The following is an 18,143-nucleotide window of genomic DNA, read 5'->3' on the forward strand; positions in this document are numbered from 1 at the left end:
TATGTGAGGGAAAGAGAGGCAGGGTGTGTGTCTGATGGGGGGGGGGGGTAGCGATATGTGAGGGAAAGAGAGGCAGGGTGTGTGTCTGATGGGGGGGGGGGTAGCGATATGTGAGGGAAAGAGAGGCAGGGGTGTGTGTCTGATGGGGAGGGGGTAGCGATATGTGAGGGAAAGAGAGGCAGGGTGTGTGTCTGATGGGGGGGTAGCGATATGTGAGGGAAAGAGAGGCAGGGTGTGTGTCTGATGGGGGGGGGGGGGTAGCGATATGTGAGGGAAAGAGAGGCAGGGTGTGTGTCTGATGTGGGAGGGGGGGTGTGTCTGATGGGGTGAGGGAATGTGAGGGAAAGAGAGGCAGGGTGTGTGTCTGATGGGGAGGGGGGTATGATATGTGAGGGAAAGAGAGGCAGGGTGTGTGTCTGATGGGGGGGGGGGTAGCGATATGTGAGGGAAAGAGAGGCAGGGTGTGTGTCTGATGGGGAGGGGGGTAGCGATATGTGAGGGAAAGAGAGGCAGGGTGTGTGTCGGGGGGTCTGATAGCGATATGTGAGGGAAAGAGAGGCAGGGTGTGTGTCTGATGGGGAGGGGGTAGCGATATGTGAGGGAAAGAGAGGCAGGGTGTGTGTCTGATGGGGGGGGGGGTAGCGATATGTGAGGGAAAGAGAGGCAGGGTGTGTCTGATGGGGGAGGGGGGTAGCTGATGGGATGGGGGGTAGCGATATGTGAGGGAAAGAGAGGCAGGGTGTGTGTCTGATGGGGGGGTCGATATGTGAGGGAAAGAGAGGCAGGGGTGTGTCTGATAGGGGGTAGCGACATGTGGGAAAGAGAGGCAGGGTGTGTGTCTGATGGGGGGGGGGGGGGTAGCGATATGTGAGGGAAAGAGAGGCAGGGTGTGTGTCTGATGGGGAGGGGGTAGCGATATGTGAGGGAAAGAGAGGCAGGGTGTGTGTCTGATGGGGGGGGGGTAGCGATATGTGAGGGAAAGAGAGGCAGGGTGTGTGTCTGATGGGGGGGGTAGCGATATGTGAGGGAAAGAGAGGCAGGGTGTGTGTCTGATGGGGAGGGGGGGTAGCGATATGTGAGGGAAAGAGAGGCAGGGTGTGTGTCTGATGGGGGGGGGGGGTAGCGATATGTGAGGGAAAGAGAGGCAGGGTGTGTGTCTGATGGGGGGGGGGTAGCGATATGTGAGGGAAAGAGAGGCAGGGTGTGTGTCTGATGGGGGGGGGGGTAGCGATATGTGAGGGAAAGAGAGGCAGGGTGTGTGTCTGATGGGGAGGGGAGGTAGCTGATATGTGAGGGAAAGAGAGGCAGGGTGTGTGTCTGATGGGGGGGGGGGGTAGCGATATGTGAGGGAAAGAGAGGCAGGGTGTGTGTCTGATGGGGGGGGGGTAGCGATATGTGAGGGAAAGAGAGGCAGGGTGTGTGTCTGATGGGGAGGGGGGGTAGCGATATGTGAGGGAAAGAGAGGCAGGGTGTGTGTCTGATGGGGGGAAAGAGAGGCAGGGTGTGTGTCTGATGGGGGAGGGGGGTATGATATGTGAGGGAAAGAGAGGCAGGGTGTGTGTCTGATGGGGGGGGGGTAGCGATATGTGAGGGAAAGAGAGGCAGGGTGTGTGTCTGATGGGGAGGGGGGTAGCGATATGTGAGGGAAAGAGAGGCAGGGTGTGTGTCTGATGGGGGGGGGGGGGTAGCGATATGTGAGGGAAAGAGAGGCAGGGTGTGTGTCTGATGGGGATGGGGGGGGGTAGCGATATGTGAGGGAAAGAGAGGCAGGGTGTGTGTCTGATGGGGGGGGGGTAGCGATATGTGAGGGAAAGAGAGGCAGGGTGTGTGTCTGATGGGGAGGGGGTAGCGATATGTGAGGGAAAGAGAGGCAGGGTGTGTGTCTGATGGGGGGGGGGGGTAGCGATATGTGAGGAAAGAGAGGCAGGGGTGTGTCTGATGGGGAGGGGGGTAGCGATATGTGAGGGAAAGAGAGGCAGGGTGTGTGTCTGATGGGGGGGGGGTAGCGATATGTGAGGGAAAGAGAGGCAGGGTGTGTGTCTGATGGGGAGGGGGGTAGCGATATGTGAGGGAAAGAGAGGCAGGGTGGTGTCTGATGGGGGGGTCTGAGGGATGGGGAGGGGGGGTAGCGATATGTGAGGGAAAGAGAGGCAGGGTGTGTGTCTGATGGGGGGGGGGGGTAGCGATATGTGAGGGAAAGAGAGGCAGGGTGTGTGTCTGATGGGGAGGGGGGTAGCGATATGTGAGGGAAAGAGAGGCAGGGTGTGTGTCTGATGGGGAGGGGGGGGTAGCGATATGTGAGGGAAAGAGAGGCAGGGTGTGTGTCTGATGGGGGGGGGGGTAGCGATATGTGAGGGAAAGAGGCAGGGTGTGTGTCTGATGGGGGGGGGTAGCGATATGTGAGGGAAAGAGAGGCAGGGTGTGTGTCTGATGGGGGGGGGGGTAGCGATATGTGAGGGAAAGAGAGGCAGGGTGTGTGTCTGATGGGGGGGGGGGTAGCGATATGTGAGGGAAAGAGAGGCAGGGTGTGTGTCTGATGGGGGGGGGGTAGCGATATGTGAGGGAAAGAGAGGCAGGGTGTGTGTCTGATGGGGGGGGGGGTAGCGATATGTGAGGGAAAGAGAGGCAGGGTGTGTGTCTGATGGGGGGGGGGGTAGCGATATGTGAGGGAAAGAGAGGCAGGGTGTGTGTCTGATGGGGGGGGGGGTAGCGATATGTGAGGGAAAGAGAGGCAGGGTGTGTGTCTGATGGGGGGGGGGGGGTAGCGATATGTGAGGGAAAGAGAGGCAGGGTGTGTGTCTGATGGGGGGGGGGTAGCGATATGTGAGGGAAAGAGAGGCAGGGTGTGTGTCTGATGGGGGGGGGTAGCGATATGTGAGGGAAAGAGAGGCAGGGTGTGTGTCTGATGGGGGGGGGGTAGCGATATGTGAGGGAAAGAGAGGCAGGGTGTGTGTCTGATGGGGGGAGGGGTAGCGATATGTGAGGGAAAGAGAGGCAGGGTGTGTGTCTGATGGGGAGGGGGGGGGTAGCGATATGTGAGGGAAAGAGAGGCAGGGGGTGTGTGTCTGATGGGGTCTGATGGGGAGGGGGGGGGGTAGCGATATGTGAGGGAAAGAGAGGCAGGGTGTGTGTCTGATGGGGGGGGGGGGGTAGCGATATGTGAGGGAAAGAGAGGCAGGGTGTGTGTCTGATGGGGAGGGGGGTAGCGATATGTGAGGGAAAGAGAGGCAGGGTGTGTGTCTGATGGGGAGGGGGGGGTAGCGATATGTGAGGGAAAGAGAGGCAGGGTGTGTGTCTGATGGGGATGGGGGGGGTAGCGATATGTGAGGGAAAGAGAGGCAGGGTGTGTGTCTGATGGGGGGGGGGGGGTAGCGATATGTGAGGGAAAGAGAGGCAGGGTGTGTGTCTGATGGGGGGGGGGTAGCGATATGTGAGGGAGAGAGGCAGGGTGTGTGTCTGATGGGGAGGGGGTAGCGATATGTGAGGGAAAGAGAGGCAGGGTGTGTGTCTGATGGGGGGGGGGGTAGCGATATGTGAGGGAAAGAGAGGCAGGGTGTGTGTCTGAGGGTGTGCAGGGTGTCTGATGGGGAGGGGGGGTAGCGATATGTGAGGGAGAGAGAGGCAGGGTGTGTGTCTGATGGGGGGGGGGTAGCGATATGTGAGGGAAGAGAGGCAGGGTGTGTGTCTGATGGGGAGGGGGGGGGGTAGCGATATGTGAGGGAAAGAGAGGCAGGGTGTGTGTCTGATGGGGGGGGGGGTAGCGATATGTGAGGGAAAGAGAGGCAGGGTGTGTGTCTGATGGGGGGGGGTAGCGATATGTGAGGGAAAGAGAGGCAGGGTGTGTGTCTGATGGGGGGGGGGTAGCGATATGAGGGAAAGAGAGGCAGGGTGTGAGGGAAAGAGAGGCAGGGTGTGTGTCTGATGGGGAGGGGGGGGTAGCGATATGTGAGGGAAAGAGAGGCAGGGTGTGTGTCTGATGGGGGGGGGGGGTAGCGATATGTGAGGGAAAGAGAGGCAGGGTGTGTGTCTGATGGGGGGGGGGGTAGCGATATGTGAGGGAAAGAGAGGCAGGGTGTGTGTCTGATGGGGAGGGGGGGGGTAGCGATATGTGAGGGAAAGAGAGGCAGGGTGTGTGTCTGATGGGGGGGGGGTAGCGATATGTGAGGGAAAGAGAGGCAGGGTGTGTGTCTGATGGGGGGGGGTAGCGATATGTGAGGGAAAGAGAGGCAGGGTGTGTGTCTGATGGGGGGGGGGGGTAGCGATATGTGAGGGAAAGAGAGGCAGGGTGTGTGTCTGATGGGGGGGGGGGGTAGCGATATGTGAGGGAAAGAGAGGCAGGGTGTGTGTCTGATGGGGGGGGGGTAGCGATATGTGAGGGAAAGAGAGGCAGGGTGTGTGTCTGATGGGGGGGGGGGTAGGATATGTGGGAAAGAGAGGGGGGTGTGTGTCTGATGGGGGGGTAGCGATATGTGAGGGAAAGAGAGGCAGGGTGTGTGTCTGATGGGGGGGGGGTAGCGATATGTGAGGGAAAGAGAGGCAGGGGTGTGTGTCTGATGGGGATGGGGGGGGGTAGCGATATGTGAGGGAAAGAGAGGCAGGGTGTGTGTCTGATGGGGGGGGGGGGGTAGCGATATGTGAGGGAAAGAGAGGCAGGGTGTGTGTCTGATGGGGGGGGGGTAGCGATATGTGAGGGAAAGAGAGGCAGGGTGTGTGTCTGATGTGAGGGGGGGGGGGGTAGCGATATGTGAGGGAAAGAGAGGCAGGGTGTGTGTCTGATGGGGGGGGGTAGCGATATGTGAGGGAAGAGAGGCAGGGTGTGTGTCTGATGGGGGGGGGTAGCGATATGTGAGGGAAAGAGAGGCAGGGTGTGTGTCTGATGGGGAGGGGGGTAGCGATATGTGAGGGAAAGAGAGGCAGGGTGTGTGTCTGATGGGGGGGGGGGTAGCGATATGTGAGGGAAAGAGAGGCAGGGTGTGTGTCTGATGGGGGGGGGTAGCGATATGTGAGGGAAAGAGAGGCAGGGTGTGTGTCTGATGGAGGGGGGTAGCGATATGTGAGGGAAAGAGAGGCAGGGTGTGTGTCTGATGGGGGGGGGGGTAGCGATATGTGAGGGAAAGAGAGGCAGGGTGTGTGTCTGATGGGGAGGGGGGGGTAGCGATATGTGAGGGAAAGAAAGAGGCAGGGTGTGTGTCTGATGGGGAGGGGGGGTAGCGATATGTGAGGAAAGAGAGGCAGGGTGTGTGTCTGATGGGGGGGGGGGGTAGCGATATGTGAGGGAAGAGAGGCAGGGTGTGTGTCTGATGGGGAGGGGGGTAGCGATATGTGAGGGAAAGAGAGGCAGGGTGTGTGTCTGATGGGGAGGGGGGTAGCGATATGTGAGGGAAAGAGAGGCAGGGTGTGTGTCTGATGGGGGGGGGTAGCGATATGTGAGGGAAAGAGAGGCAGGGTGTGTGTCTGATGGGGGATATGAGGGAAAGAGGAGGGGGGGTAGGGTGTGTGCTGATATGTGAGGGAAAGAGAGGCAGGGTGTGTGTCTGATGGGGGGGGGGGTAGCGATATGTGAGGGAAAGAGAGGCAGGGTGTGTGTCTGATGGGGGGGGGGGGTAGCGATATGTGAGGGAAAGAGAGGCAGGGTGTGTGTCTGATGGGGGGGGGGTAGCGATATGTGAGGGAAAGAGAGGCAGGGTGTGTGTCTGATGGGGGGGGGGGGTAGCGATATGTGAGGGAAAGAGAGGCAGGGTGTGTGTCTGATGGGGAGGGGGGGGTAGCGATATGTGAGGGAAAGAGAGGCAGGGTGTGTGTCTGATGGGGAGGGGGGGGTAGCTGATGGGGAGGGGGGTAGTGAGGGAAAGATATAGGGTAGTGTACTGGGGTACCAGTGAAAGTCTGATGGGGACTGGGGGGAGATATACTGCTAGTGTACTGGGGATACCAGTGAGATATAGAGTGACTGGGGCAGGGATGTGTGTCTAGGGGGGTAGCGATATACAGGTGGCTAGCTGTCAGTGGCTGTGCCCATATAATGTAATGTATGGTCTAGGTGGCTATCCAAGACACGCCAATCCACTAATATACACTAACATACAATACATTCCACTAATGTAGACTACAATCCATTAATATAAAGTGCCATCAGAAAGTATTCAGGCTCCTTGTTTTTTTTCCATATTTGTTAAATTACAGCATTAATCTAAAATGGATTACAAAAATAAAACAAGCCAGCAATCTACAGACAATACCACATAATGACTGGCCTTATTGCTTAAATGTATGGGGGATACTAGTGAGATATACTGCCTAGTGTACTGGGGATACAACAGATATACTGCCTAGTGTACTGGGGATACCACAGATATACTGCCTTGTGTATTGTAGTACTGGGGATACCAGTGAGATATACTGCCTAGTGTACTGGGGATACCAGTGAGATATACTGCCTAGTGTACTGGGGATACCAGTGAGATATACTGCTTAGTGTACTGGGGATACAACAGATATACTGCCTAGTGTACTGGGGATACCAGTGAGATATACTGCCTAGTGTACTGGGGATACCAGTGAGATATACTGCTTAGTGTACTGGGGATACAACAGATAACAGATATACTGCCTAGTGTACTGGGGATACCAGTGAGATATACTGCTTAGTGTACTGGGGATACCAGTGAGATATACTGCTTAGTGTACTGGGGATACCAGTGAGATATACTGCCTAGTGTACTGGGGATACCAGTGAGATATACTGCCTAGTGTACTGGGGATACCAGTGAGTTATACTGCCTAGTGTACTGGGGATACCAGTGAGATATACTGCCTAGTGTACTGGGGATACCAGTGAGATATACTGCCTAGTGTACTGGGGATACCAGTGAGATATACTGCCTTGTGTACTGGGGATACCAGTGAGATATACTGCCTAGTGTACTGGGGATACCAGTGAGATATACTGCCTAGTGTACTGGGGATACCAGTGAGTTATACTGCCTAGTGTACTGGGGATACCAGTGAGATATACTGCCTAGTGTACTGGGGATACCAGTGAGATATACTGCTTAGTGTACTGGGGATACCAGTGAGATATACTGCCTAGTGTACTGGGGATACCAGTGAGATATACTGCCTAGTGTACTGGGGATACCAGTGAGATATACTGCCTAGTGTACTGGGGATACCAGTGAGATATACTGCTTAGTGTACTGGGGATACCAGTGAGATATACTGCTTAGTGTACTGGGGATACCAGTGAGATATACTGCTTAGTGTACTGGGGATACAACAGATATACTGCTTAGTGTACTGGGGATACCAGTGAGATATACTGCCTAGTGTACTGGGGATACCAGTGAGATATACTGCCTAGTGTACTGGGGATACCAGTGAGATATACTGCTTAGTGTACTGGGGATACCAGTGAGATATACTGCTTAGTGTACTGGGGATACCAGTGAGATATACTGCCTAGTGTACTGGGGATACAACAGATATACTGCCTAGTGTACTGGGGATACCAGTGAGATATACTGCCTAGTGTACTGGGGATACCAGTGAGATATACTGCCTAGTGTACTGGGGATACCAGTGAGATATACTGCCTTGTATACTGGGGATACCAGTGAGATATACTGCCTAGTGTACTGGGGATACCAGTGAGATATACTGCCTAGTGTACTGGGGATACCAGTGAGATATACTGCCTAGTGTACTGGGGATACAACAGATATACTGCCTAGTGTACTGGGGATACAACAGATATACTGTCTAGTGTACTGGGGATACCAGTGAGTTATACTGCCTAGTGTACTGGGGATACCAGTGAGATATACTGCTTAGTGTACTGGGGATACCAGTGAGATATACTGCCTAGTGTACTGGGGATACAACAGATATACTGCCTAGTGTACTGGGGATACCAGTGAGATATACTGCCTAGTGTACTGGGGATACCAGTGAGATATACTGCCTTAGTATACTGGGGATACCAGTGAGATATACTGCCTAGTGTACTGGGGATACCAGTGAGATATACTGCCTAGTGTACTGGGGATACCAGTGAGTTATACTGCCTAGTGTTCTGGGGATACAACAGATATACTGCCTAGTGTACTGGGGATACCAGTGAGATATACTGCCTAGTGTACTGGGGATACCAGTGAGATATACTGCCTAGTGTACTGGGGATACCAGTGAGATATACTGCTTAGTGTACTGGGGATACCAGTGAGATATACTGCCTAGTGTACTGGGGATACCAGTGAGATATACTGCTTAGTGTACTGGGGATACCAGTGAGATATACTGCCTAGTGTACTGGGGATACCAGTGAGATATACTGCTTAGTGTACTGGGGATACCAGTGAGATATACTGCCTAGTGTACTGGGGATACCAGTGAGATATACTGCCTAGTGTACTGGGGATACCAGTGAGATATACTGCCTAGTGTACTGGGGATACCAGTGAGATATACTGCTTAGTGTACTGGGGATACCAGTGAGATATACTGCCTAGTGTACTGGGGATACCAGTGAGATATACTGCTTAGTGTACTGGGGATACCAGTGAGATATACTGCCTAGTGTACTGGGGATACAACAGATATACTGCTTAGTGTACTGGGGATACCAGTGAGATATACTGCTTAGTGTACTGGGGATACCAGTGAGATATACTGCCTAGTGTACTGGGGATACCAGTGAGATATACTGCCTAGTGTACTGGGGATACCAGTGAGATATACTGCCTAGTGTACTGGGGATACCAGTGAGATATACCACTGTCACGAACCGGCTCAAAGCCCGTAACAAAGGGAGACAACGTGGAGATAAGGAGTAACAAAATATATATTTATTAACCAAAGCAACTAAGGAAAATATACAATGGTGTGTATAATCAGTAATCAGTAATGTAAGTGAGTGTTTTGTATGCATGAATGTGATAATGCAGGGTGTTGAAAGGTGCCAATGCAAACAAACAAAAGGCCACCAAGAACCACAACACAATCTACAATGGTGTCTGCATGGAGAGAGTCTCTTCCATGAATGTAGAAGAGGTCTATTTATCCTGGGACACACCTGGCCCAGGTGTTTCGCATGTACCTGACGACCCTCCCAACTCCGCCCACCGGCATCCTAATAAGGAAACAAGAACAAAGACAGAATACGGCAGACAGAGTGGGAGGGTCGTCACAACCACCTAGAGTACTGTAGTTTATATTCTGCAATGGAGAAGACAGTGGGCAACCAGTGAGCTAATGTCATCTATATATAACTGACTTACAAGAACGTTCACCACGTCAAAACAAAGAGGCAAAGTACCCCAGTACCCCAGTGCTCCAGTACCCCAGTACCCCAGTGCTCCAGTACCCCAGCTCCAGTACCCCAGCTCCAGTACCCCAGTACCCCAGTGCCCCAGCTCCAGTACCCCAGTGCTCCAGTACCCCAGTGCTCCAGTACCCCAGCTCCAGTACCCCAGTGCTCCAGTACCCCAGCTCCAGTACCCCAGTGCTCCAGTACCCCAGTGCTCCAGTACCCCAGTACCCCAGTACCCCAGTACCCCAGTACCCCAGTACCCCAGTACCCCAGTTCTCCAGTACCCCAGCTCCAGTACCCCAGTGCTCCAGTACCCCAGTGCTCCAGTACCCCAGCTCCAGTACCCCAGTGCTCCAGTACCCCAGTGCTCCAGTACCCCAGTGCTCCAGTACCCCAGTACCCCAGTACCCCAGCTCCCCAGTACCCCAGTACCCCAGTACCCCAGCTCCCCAGTACCCCAGTACCCCAGTACCCCAGTACCCCAGCTCCAGTACCCCAGCTCCCCAGTACCCCAGTACCCCAGTACCCCAGTACCCCAGCTCCCCAGCTCCCCAGTACCCCAGTACCCCAGTACCCCAGTGCTCCAGTACCCCAGCTCCAGTGCTCCAGTACCCCAGCTCCAGTACCCCAGTACCCCAGCTCCAGTACCCCAGCTCCAGTACCCCAGTGCTCCAGTACCCCAGCTCCAGTACCCCAGTGCTCCAGTACCCCAGCTCCCCAGTACCCCAGTGCCCCAGCTCCAGTACCCCACTGGGGGCATCCTAATAAGGAAACAAGCTCCAGTACCCCAGTACCCCAGCTCCAGTACCCCAGCTCCAGTACCCCAGCTCCAGTACCCCAGCTCCAGTACTCCAGTACCCCAGCTCCAGTACCCCAGCTCCAGTACTCCAGTACCCCAGCTCCAGTACTCCAGTACCCCAGCTCCAGGACCCCAGCCCCCAGTACCCTAGTACCCCAGCTCCAGTACCCCAGCTCCAGTACCCCAGTACCCCAGCTCCAGTACCCCAGCTCCAGTACCCCAGTGCTCCAGTACCCCAGTGCACCAGTGCTCCAGTACCCCAGTGCACCAGTACCCCAGTACCCCAGCTCCAGTACCCCAGTGCTCCAGTACCCCAGTGCTCCAGTACCCCAGCTCCAGTACCCCAGTACCCCAGCTCCAGTGCCCCAGTACCCCAGCTCCAGTACCCCAGTGCTCCAGTACCCCAGCTCCAGTACCCCAGCTCCAGTACCCCAGTGCTCCAGCTCCCCAGTACCCCAGTGCTCCAGTACCCCAGTACCCCAGTGCTCCAGTACCCCAGCTCCAGTACCCCAGTGCTCCAGCTCCCCAGTACCCCAGCTCCAGTACCCCAGTACCCCAGCTCCAGTGCTCCAGTACCCCAGCTCCAGTACCCCAGTACCCCAGCTCCAGTGCTCCAGTACCCCAGCTCCAGTACCCCAGCTCCAGTACCCCAGTACCCCAGCTCCAGTGCTCCAGTACCCCAGCTCCAGTACCCCAGCTCCAGTACCCCAGTACCCCAGCTCCAGTGCCCCAGTACCCCAGCTCCAGTACCCCAGTGCTCCAGTACCCCAGCTCCAGTACCCCAGTGCTCCAGTACCCCAGTACCCCAGCTCCAGTGCCCCAGTACCCCAGTACCCCAGCTCCCCAGTACCCCAGTACCCCAGTACCCCAGCTCCCCAGTACCCCAGTGCTCCAGTACCCCAGTACCCCAGCTCCAGTGCCCCAGTACCCCAGCTCCAGTACCCCAGCTCCAGTGCTCCAGTACCCCAGCTCCAGTACCCCAGTACCCCAGCTCCAGTACCCCAGTGCTCCAGTACCCCAGCTCCAGTACCCCAGTGCTCCAGTACCCCAGCTCCCCAGTACCCCAGTGCCCCAGCTCCAGTACCCCAGCTCCAGTACCCCAGTACCCCAGCTCCAGTACCCCAGCTCCAGTACCCCAGCTCCAGTACCCCAGCTCCAGTACTCCAGTACCCCAGCTCCAGTACCCCAGCTCCAGTACTCCAGTACCCCAGCTCCAGTACTCCAGTACCCCAGCTCCAGGACCCCAGCTCCCCAGTACCCTAGTACCCCAGCTCCAGTACCCCAGCTCCAGTACCCCAGTACCCCAGCTCCAGTACCCCAGCTCCAGTACCCCAGTGCTCCAGTACCCCAGTGCACCAGTGCTCCAGTACCCCAGTGCTCCAGTACCCCAGTACCCCAGCTCCAGTACCCCAGTGCTCCAGTACCCCAGTGCTCCAGTACCCCAGCTCCAGTACCCCAGTACCCCAGCTCCAGTGCCCCAGTACCCCAGCTCCAGTACCCCAGTGCTCCAGCTCCCCAGTACCCCAGTGCTCCAGTACCCCAGTACCCCAGTGCTCCAGTACCCCAGCTCCAGTAGCCCAGTGCTCCAGCTCCCCCAGTACCCCAGCTCCAGTACCCCAGTACCCCAGCTCCAGTGCCCAGTACCCCAGCTCCAGTACCCCAGTACCCCAGCTCCAGTGCTCCAGTACCCCAGCTCCAGTACCCCAGCTCCAGTACCCCAGTACCCCAGCTCCAGTGCTCCAGTACCCCAGCTCCAGTACCCCAGTACCCCAGTGCCCCAGTACCCCAGCTCCAGTACCCCAGTGCTCCAGTACCCCAGCTCCAGTACCCCAGTGCTCCAGTACCCCAGTACCCCAGCTCCAGTGCCCCAGTACCCCAGTACCCCAGCTCCCCAGTACCCCAGTACCCCAGTACCCCAGCTCCCCAGTACCCCAGTGCTCCAGTACCCCAGTACCCCAGCTCCAGTGCCCCAGTACCCCAGCTCCAGTACCCCAGCTCCAGTACCCCAGCTCCAGTGCTCCAGTGCTCCAGTACCCCAGCTCCAGTACCCCAGTACCCCAGCTCCAGTACCCCAGTGCTCCAGTACCCCAGTGCTCCAGTACCCCAGTGCACCAGGACCCCAGCTCCAGTACCCCAGTGATCCAGTACCCCAGTGCTCCAGTACCCCAGTGCTCCAGTACCCCAGCTCCAGTACCCCAGTGATCCAGTACCCCAGTGCTCCAGTACCCCAGTGCTCCTCCAGTACCCCAGTGCTCCAGTACCCCAGTGCTCCAGTACCCCAGCTCCAGTACCCCAGTGCTCCAGTACCCCAGTGCTCCAGTACCCCAGTGCTCCAGTACCCCAGCTCCAGTACCCCAGTGATCCAGTACCCCAGTGCTCCAGTACCCCAGTGCTCCAGTACCCCAGTGCTCCAGTACCCCAGCTCCAGTACCCCAGTGCTCCAGTACCCCAGTGCTCCAGTACCCCAGTACCCCATTACCCCAGTACCCCAGTGCCCCAGTGCTTCAGTACCCCAGTGCCCCAGTACCCCAGTACCCCAGCTCCCCAGTACCCCAGTACCCCAGTACCCCAGTGCCCCAGTGCCCCAGTGCTTCAGTACCCAGTACCCCAGTGCTCCAGTGCCCCAGTACCCCAGCTCCAGTACCCCAGCTCCAGTACCCCAGCTCCAGTGCTCCAGTGCTCCAGTACCCCAGCTCCAGTACCCCAGTACCCCAGCTCCAGTACCCCAGCTCCAGTGCCCCAGTGATCCAGTACCCCAGTGCTCCAGTACCCCAGTGCACCAGGACCCCAGTACCCCAGTGATCCAGTACCCCAGTGCTCCAGTACCCCAGTGCTCCAGTACCCCAGCTCCAGTACCCCAGTGATCCAGTACCCCAGTGCTCCAGTACCCCAGTGCTCCAGTACCCCAGTGCTCCAGTACCCCAGTGCTCCAGTACCCCAGCTCCAGTACCCCAGTGCTCCAGTACCCCAGTGCTCCAGTACCCCAGTGCTCCAGTACCCCCCCAGTACCCCAGTACCCCAGTGCTCCAGTACCCCAGTGCTCCAGTACCCCAGTGCTCCAGTACCCCAGTACCCCCTTTCTCCAGTACCCCAGTGCCCCAGTGCTTCAGTACCCCAGTGCTTCAGTACCCCAGTGCTCCAGTACCCCAGTGCTCCAGTACCCCATTACCCCAGTGCCCCAGTGCCCCAGTGCTTCAGTACCCAGTACCCCAGTGCTCCAGTACCCCAGTGCTCCAGTACCCCAGTGCCCCAGTGCTTCAGTACCCCAGTACCCCATTACCCCAGTACCCCAGTGCCCCAGCTCCAGTACCCCAGTACCCCAGTGCCCCAGCTCCAGTACCCCAGTGCTCCAGTGCTCCAGTACCCCAGCTCCAGTACCCAGTACCCCAGTGCTCCAGTACCCCAGTGCTCCAGTACCCCAGTACCCCAGTGCCCCAGCTCCAGTTAGAAGTTTAATACACAGAGAAAATTACATCAACAGCAGACTGCCGTCACGAGTAATTAAAACACACTGAGTGGACTCATTACTGTACTGTAGAACTTGGGCACCGGGCAAGGAGAGGGACAGGATCTCTAATGATTCTGGAGACATGGGGCCGGCAGCCAAACCTGCTCTGCTCATAATGCCCCCCATTCATTCAGTCAGGTCTGAAGGCAGACAGACAGCCAGTCAGGACACAGACACATAGACTACGGAGAGAGGGGAGAAACAACCACCACCGTGTCCTATTCAGGCTGAGGAGCACAAAGGACAGATTGGGGTGGAGGAGGAGGAGGAGGAGAGGAGAACACAGTCAGCCACACACTGCATACTGTTGCCAGGACGTACAGGGTCTACTACCTTAACATTTGACCCCGTAACTAGAGAACAGACTATTCTGAAATGATCTATCTCAGATGTAAAACTATGATCAAAAACATGACAGGTGGTTCCATCGACACAATATGTCATGGTCTAAAGTCCCTGGAAAAGTACAAATCTGGCAATGCATTTGTATATGATGGTACATGCTGTCATTCAGTATATGATGGATGGTACATGCTGTCCTTCAGTATATGATGGTTGGTACATGCTGTCCTTCATTATATGATGGTTGGTACATGCTGTCCTTCAGTATATGATGGTTGGTACATGCTGTCCTTCAGTATATGATGGTTGGTACATGCTGTCCTTCAGTATATGATGGTACATGCTGTCCTTCAGTATATGATGGTACATTCTGTCCTTCAGTGTATGATGGTACATGCTGTCCTTCAGTGTATGATGGTACATGCTGTCCTTCAGTGTATGATGGTGCATGATGTCCTTCAGTGTATGATGGTACATGCTGTCCTTCAGTGTATGATGGCACATGCTGTCCTTCAGTGTATGATGGTGCATGCTGTCCTTCAGTGTATGATGGTACATGCTGTCCTTCAGTATATGATGGGTGGTATATGCTGTCCTTCAGTGTATGATGGCACATGCTGCCCTTCAGTGTATTATGGTAATTATGTCCTTCAGTATATTATGGTAATTATGTCCTTCAGTATATTATGGTAATTATGTCCTTCAGTATATTATGGTAATTATGTCCTTCAGTATATTATGGTACATCATGTCCTTCAGTATATTATGGTACATCATGTCCTTCAGTGTATGATGGTACATGCTGCCCTTCAGTGTATGATGGCACATGCTGTCCTTCAGTGAGTGACGGTACATGATGTCCTTCAGTGTATGATGGTAATTATGTCCTTCAGTGTGTGATGGTACATGATGTGATTTGGTGTATGATGGTACATGCTGCCCTTCAGTAAAATATGGTACATTATGCCCTTCAGTATATTATGGTACATTATGTCATTCAGTGTATGATGGTACATGCTGAACTTCAGTGTATGATGGTACATGCTGTCCTTCAGTATATGATGGTACATGATGTCATTTGGTGTATGATGGTACATGCTGCCCTTCAGTAAATTATGGTACATTATGTCCTTCAGTATATGATGGTACATTGTGTCATTTTGTGTATGATGGTACATTATGTCCTTCAGTGTATTATGGTACATGCTGTCCTTCAGTGTATGATGGTACATGATGTCATTTGGTGTATGATGGTACATGCTGCCCTTCAGTAAATTATGGTACATTATGTCCTTCAGTATATGATGGTACATGCTGACCTTCCCACTCCCTTTTAGTTATTCAGGATAGAGGCAGAAAGAACAGTGTGTTGTGTGTGTGTGTGTGTGTGTGTGTGTGTGTGTGTGTGTGTGTGTGTGTGTGTGTGTGTGTGTGTGTGTGTGTGTGTGTGTGTGTGTGTGTGTGTGTGTGTGTGTGTCTTACTGAATGAGAGCAGTCAGAGTATTAATGAGTCACACGATGAGTGCCCCTCTCCTGTTCCAACCAATGCATTAATGCTGGGAACCGAACCTACAATATTATACTTCAATAGTAACTCTAGTGGACAACAATGCCAACCAACAACCAGGGAACATGTGAGAGACCAGAGCAGTCCTACAAATCTACTGATCCAAAATACACACCCACACCCACACCCACACACACAGGCCCGTAGGCATTTACACACAGACGGTACTCAGATGGTTCCCCTTGCCATTGCCAATATGTGGAGGAGCCTCTCCCAGATGTGCTTTCTGCTCACCCTCCTCCTCCTCACCCCCTGTTCCCATCATCACCTCCCTCCTCTCCCTCTGCCTTTCTCTCAGACCCACCCACCCTCCCCTCTTCCCTCATTACCTCCCTCCTCTCCCTCTGCCTTTCTCTCTGACCCACCCACCCTCCCCTCTTCCCTCATTACCTCCCTCCTCTCCCTCTGCCTTTCTCTCAGACCCACCCAACCATCATGACCCCCTCCCCACTTTGCTCTCCTTCTCTCAGAGCTACCATCCCCCTTTGCTCTCCTTCTCTCAGAGCTACCATCCCCCTTTGCTCTCCTTCTCTCAGAGCTACCATCCCCCTTTGCTCTCCTTCTCTCAGAGCTACCATCATCCTTTGCTCTCCTTCTCTCAGAGCTACCATCCCTCAGGATCCTTCATGAGCAGACAAGGATACTGTAAATATCTCATAGAACACTTTCAGTTAATAACACTGGAAAGATCCAAATCTCAGACAGAGCTCGCTGAGATTTAACATTTAGTAAACCCTTCCAGACAAACCCGTCCAGACTTGCTTCGGGATTATGTCTACTTACTTAGAGTCAGATGAAGTAGTGGATACAATTTGTATGTCTCTGTGTCCAGTATGGAGGAAGTTAGAGGTAGTTTCGCGAGCCGATGCTAATTAGCGTTAGCGCAAATGACTGGAAGTCTATGGGCACCTGCAAGCTTGCCATTGCCAAAATCACGAGTATCCCTTTAAAAGCATCATGGTAGCTTAAATGTTATTCAAGGTGGGCTGAAACATAAATCTAGGTATATCTGAATGACTAAATACAGTGACAGCCAGCCTACCTATGTCCAGAAGGGTAGCCTAGTGGTTAGAGTGTAGAGGCGGCAGGGTAGCCTAGTGGTTAGAGTGTAGAGGCGGCAGCGTAGCCTAGTGGTTAGAGCGTTGGACTAGTAACTGGAAGGTTGTAAGGTCAAATCCCCGAGCTGACAAGGTACAAATCTGTCGTTCTGCCCCTGAACAGGCAGTGAACCCACTGTTCTTAGGCCGTCATTGAAAATAAGAATTTGTTCTTAACTGACTTGCCTAGTTAAATTAAGGTTAAAAAAAAAAGATATACTGTTGGGTCTGAAATTACTGGCACCCTTGAAAAATATGAGTAAAAAAGACTATATAAAATCTCCTGCCCAAAATGATTTTTTAAATATTATTTTATACTAATACAATTGCTAATCGAAATACATTTTGTTTATTAACAAGTAATCTTTTGAATTTTTTGGGAGTTATTGGCACCCCTAGTTTCAATACCTTTGAATATCTCAACTTGCGAGGATAACGGCACTGAGCCTTTTTTCTAAAATGTTTTATGAGATTGGAGAACACTTTGGAGGGGATCTGAGACCATTCCTCTTTACAGCATCTTTCCAGATCTTTGATATCCTGAGATGGACTGGCCCTCTTCAATGGGGTTCAAGTCCGGAGACTGAGATGGACTGGCCCTCTTCAATGGGGTTCAAGTCCGGAGACTGAGATGGACTGGCCCTCTTCAATGGGGTTCATGTCCGGAGACTGAGATGGACTGGCCCTCTTCAATGGGGTTCAAGTCCGGAGACTGAGATGGACTGGCCCTGTTCAATGGGGTTCAAGTCCGGAGACTGAGATGGACTGGCCCTCTTCAATGGGGTTCATGTCCGGAGACTGAGATGGACTGGCCCTCTTCAATGGGGTTCAAGTCCGGAGACTGAGATGGACTGGCCCTCTTCAATGGGGTTCATGTCCGGAGACTGAGATGGACTGGCCCTCTTCAATGGGGTTCAAGTCCGGAGACTGAGATGGACTGTCCCTCTTCAATTCAAACCACAGGTTTTCAATGAGATGGACTGTCCTCTTCAATTCAAACCACAGGTTTTCAATTGGGTTCAAGTCCGGAGACTGAGATGGACTGTCCCTGTTCAATTCAAACCACAGGTTTTCAATGAGATGGACTGGCCCTGTTCAATTCAAACCACAGGTTTTCAATTGGGTTCAAGTCCGGAGACTGAGATGGACTGTCCCTCTTCAATTCAAACCACAGGTTTTCAATTGGGTTCAAGTCCGGAGACTGAGATGGACTGGCCCTGTTCAATGGGGTTCAAGTCCGGAGACTGAGATGGACTGGCCCTCTTCAATGGGGTTCAAGTCCGGAGACTGAGATGGACTGGCCCTCTTCAATGGGGTTCATGTCCGGAGACTGAGATGGACTGGCCCTCTTCAATGGGGTTCATGTCCGGAGACTGAGATGGACTGGCCCTCTTCAATGGGGTTCATGTCCGGAGACTGAGATGGACTGGCCCTCTTCAATGGGGTTCATGTCCGGAGACTGAGATGGACTGTCCCTCTTCAATTCAAACCACAGGTTTTCAATGAGATGGACTGTCCCTCTT

General features: G+C 54.1%; 1 protein-coding gene across 9 annotated transcripts in view; it reads right to left on the reverse strand.

Moving 5' to 3' along the window:
• Window positions 1-18,143, reverse strand: part of smoc1 (SPARC related modular calcium binding 1) — a 375,226-nt gene that overhangs the window by 21,655 nt on the left and 335,428 nt on the right. For 6 of the 9 annotated variants that reach the window (XM_064928835.1, XM_064928828.1, XM_064928836.1 and 3 more), the window contains one exon: window positions 8,822-9,127. The exons of the other annotated variants lie outside the window; for them this stretch is intronic. In XM_064928835.1, the coding sequence (XP_064784907.1) occupies window positions 9,051-9,127 (77 nt within the window). In that variant the 3' untranslated portion in view covers window positions 8,822-9,050. Of the gene's footprint in view, window positions 1-8,821; window positions 9,128-18,143 lie in introns of those variants that run through there. 9 annotated transcript variants of the gene reach the window in all.

This window comes from Oncorhynchus masou, chromosome 21, assembly GCF_036934945.1.
Source record: "Oncorhynchus masou masou isolate Uvic2021 chromosome 21, UVic_Omas_1.1, whole genome shotgun sequence".
Classification (NCBI taxonomy): domain Eukaryota; kingdom Metazoa; phylum Chordata; class Actinopteri; order Salmoniformes; family Salmonidae; genus Oncorhynchus; species Oncorhynchus masou.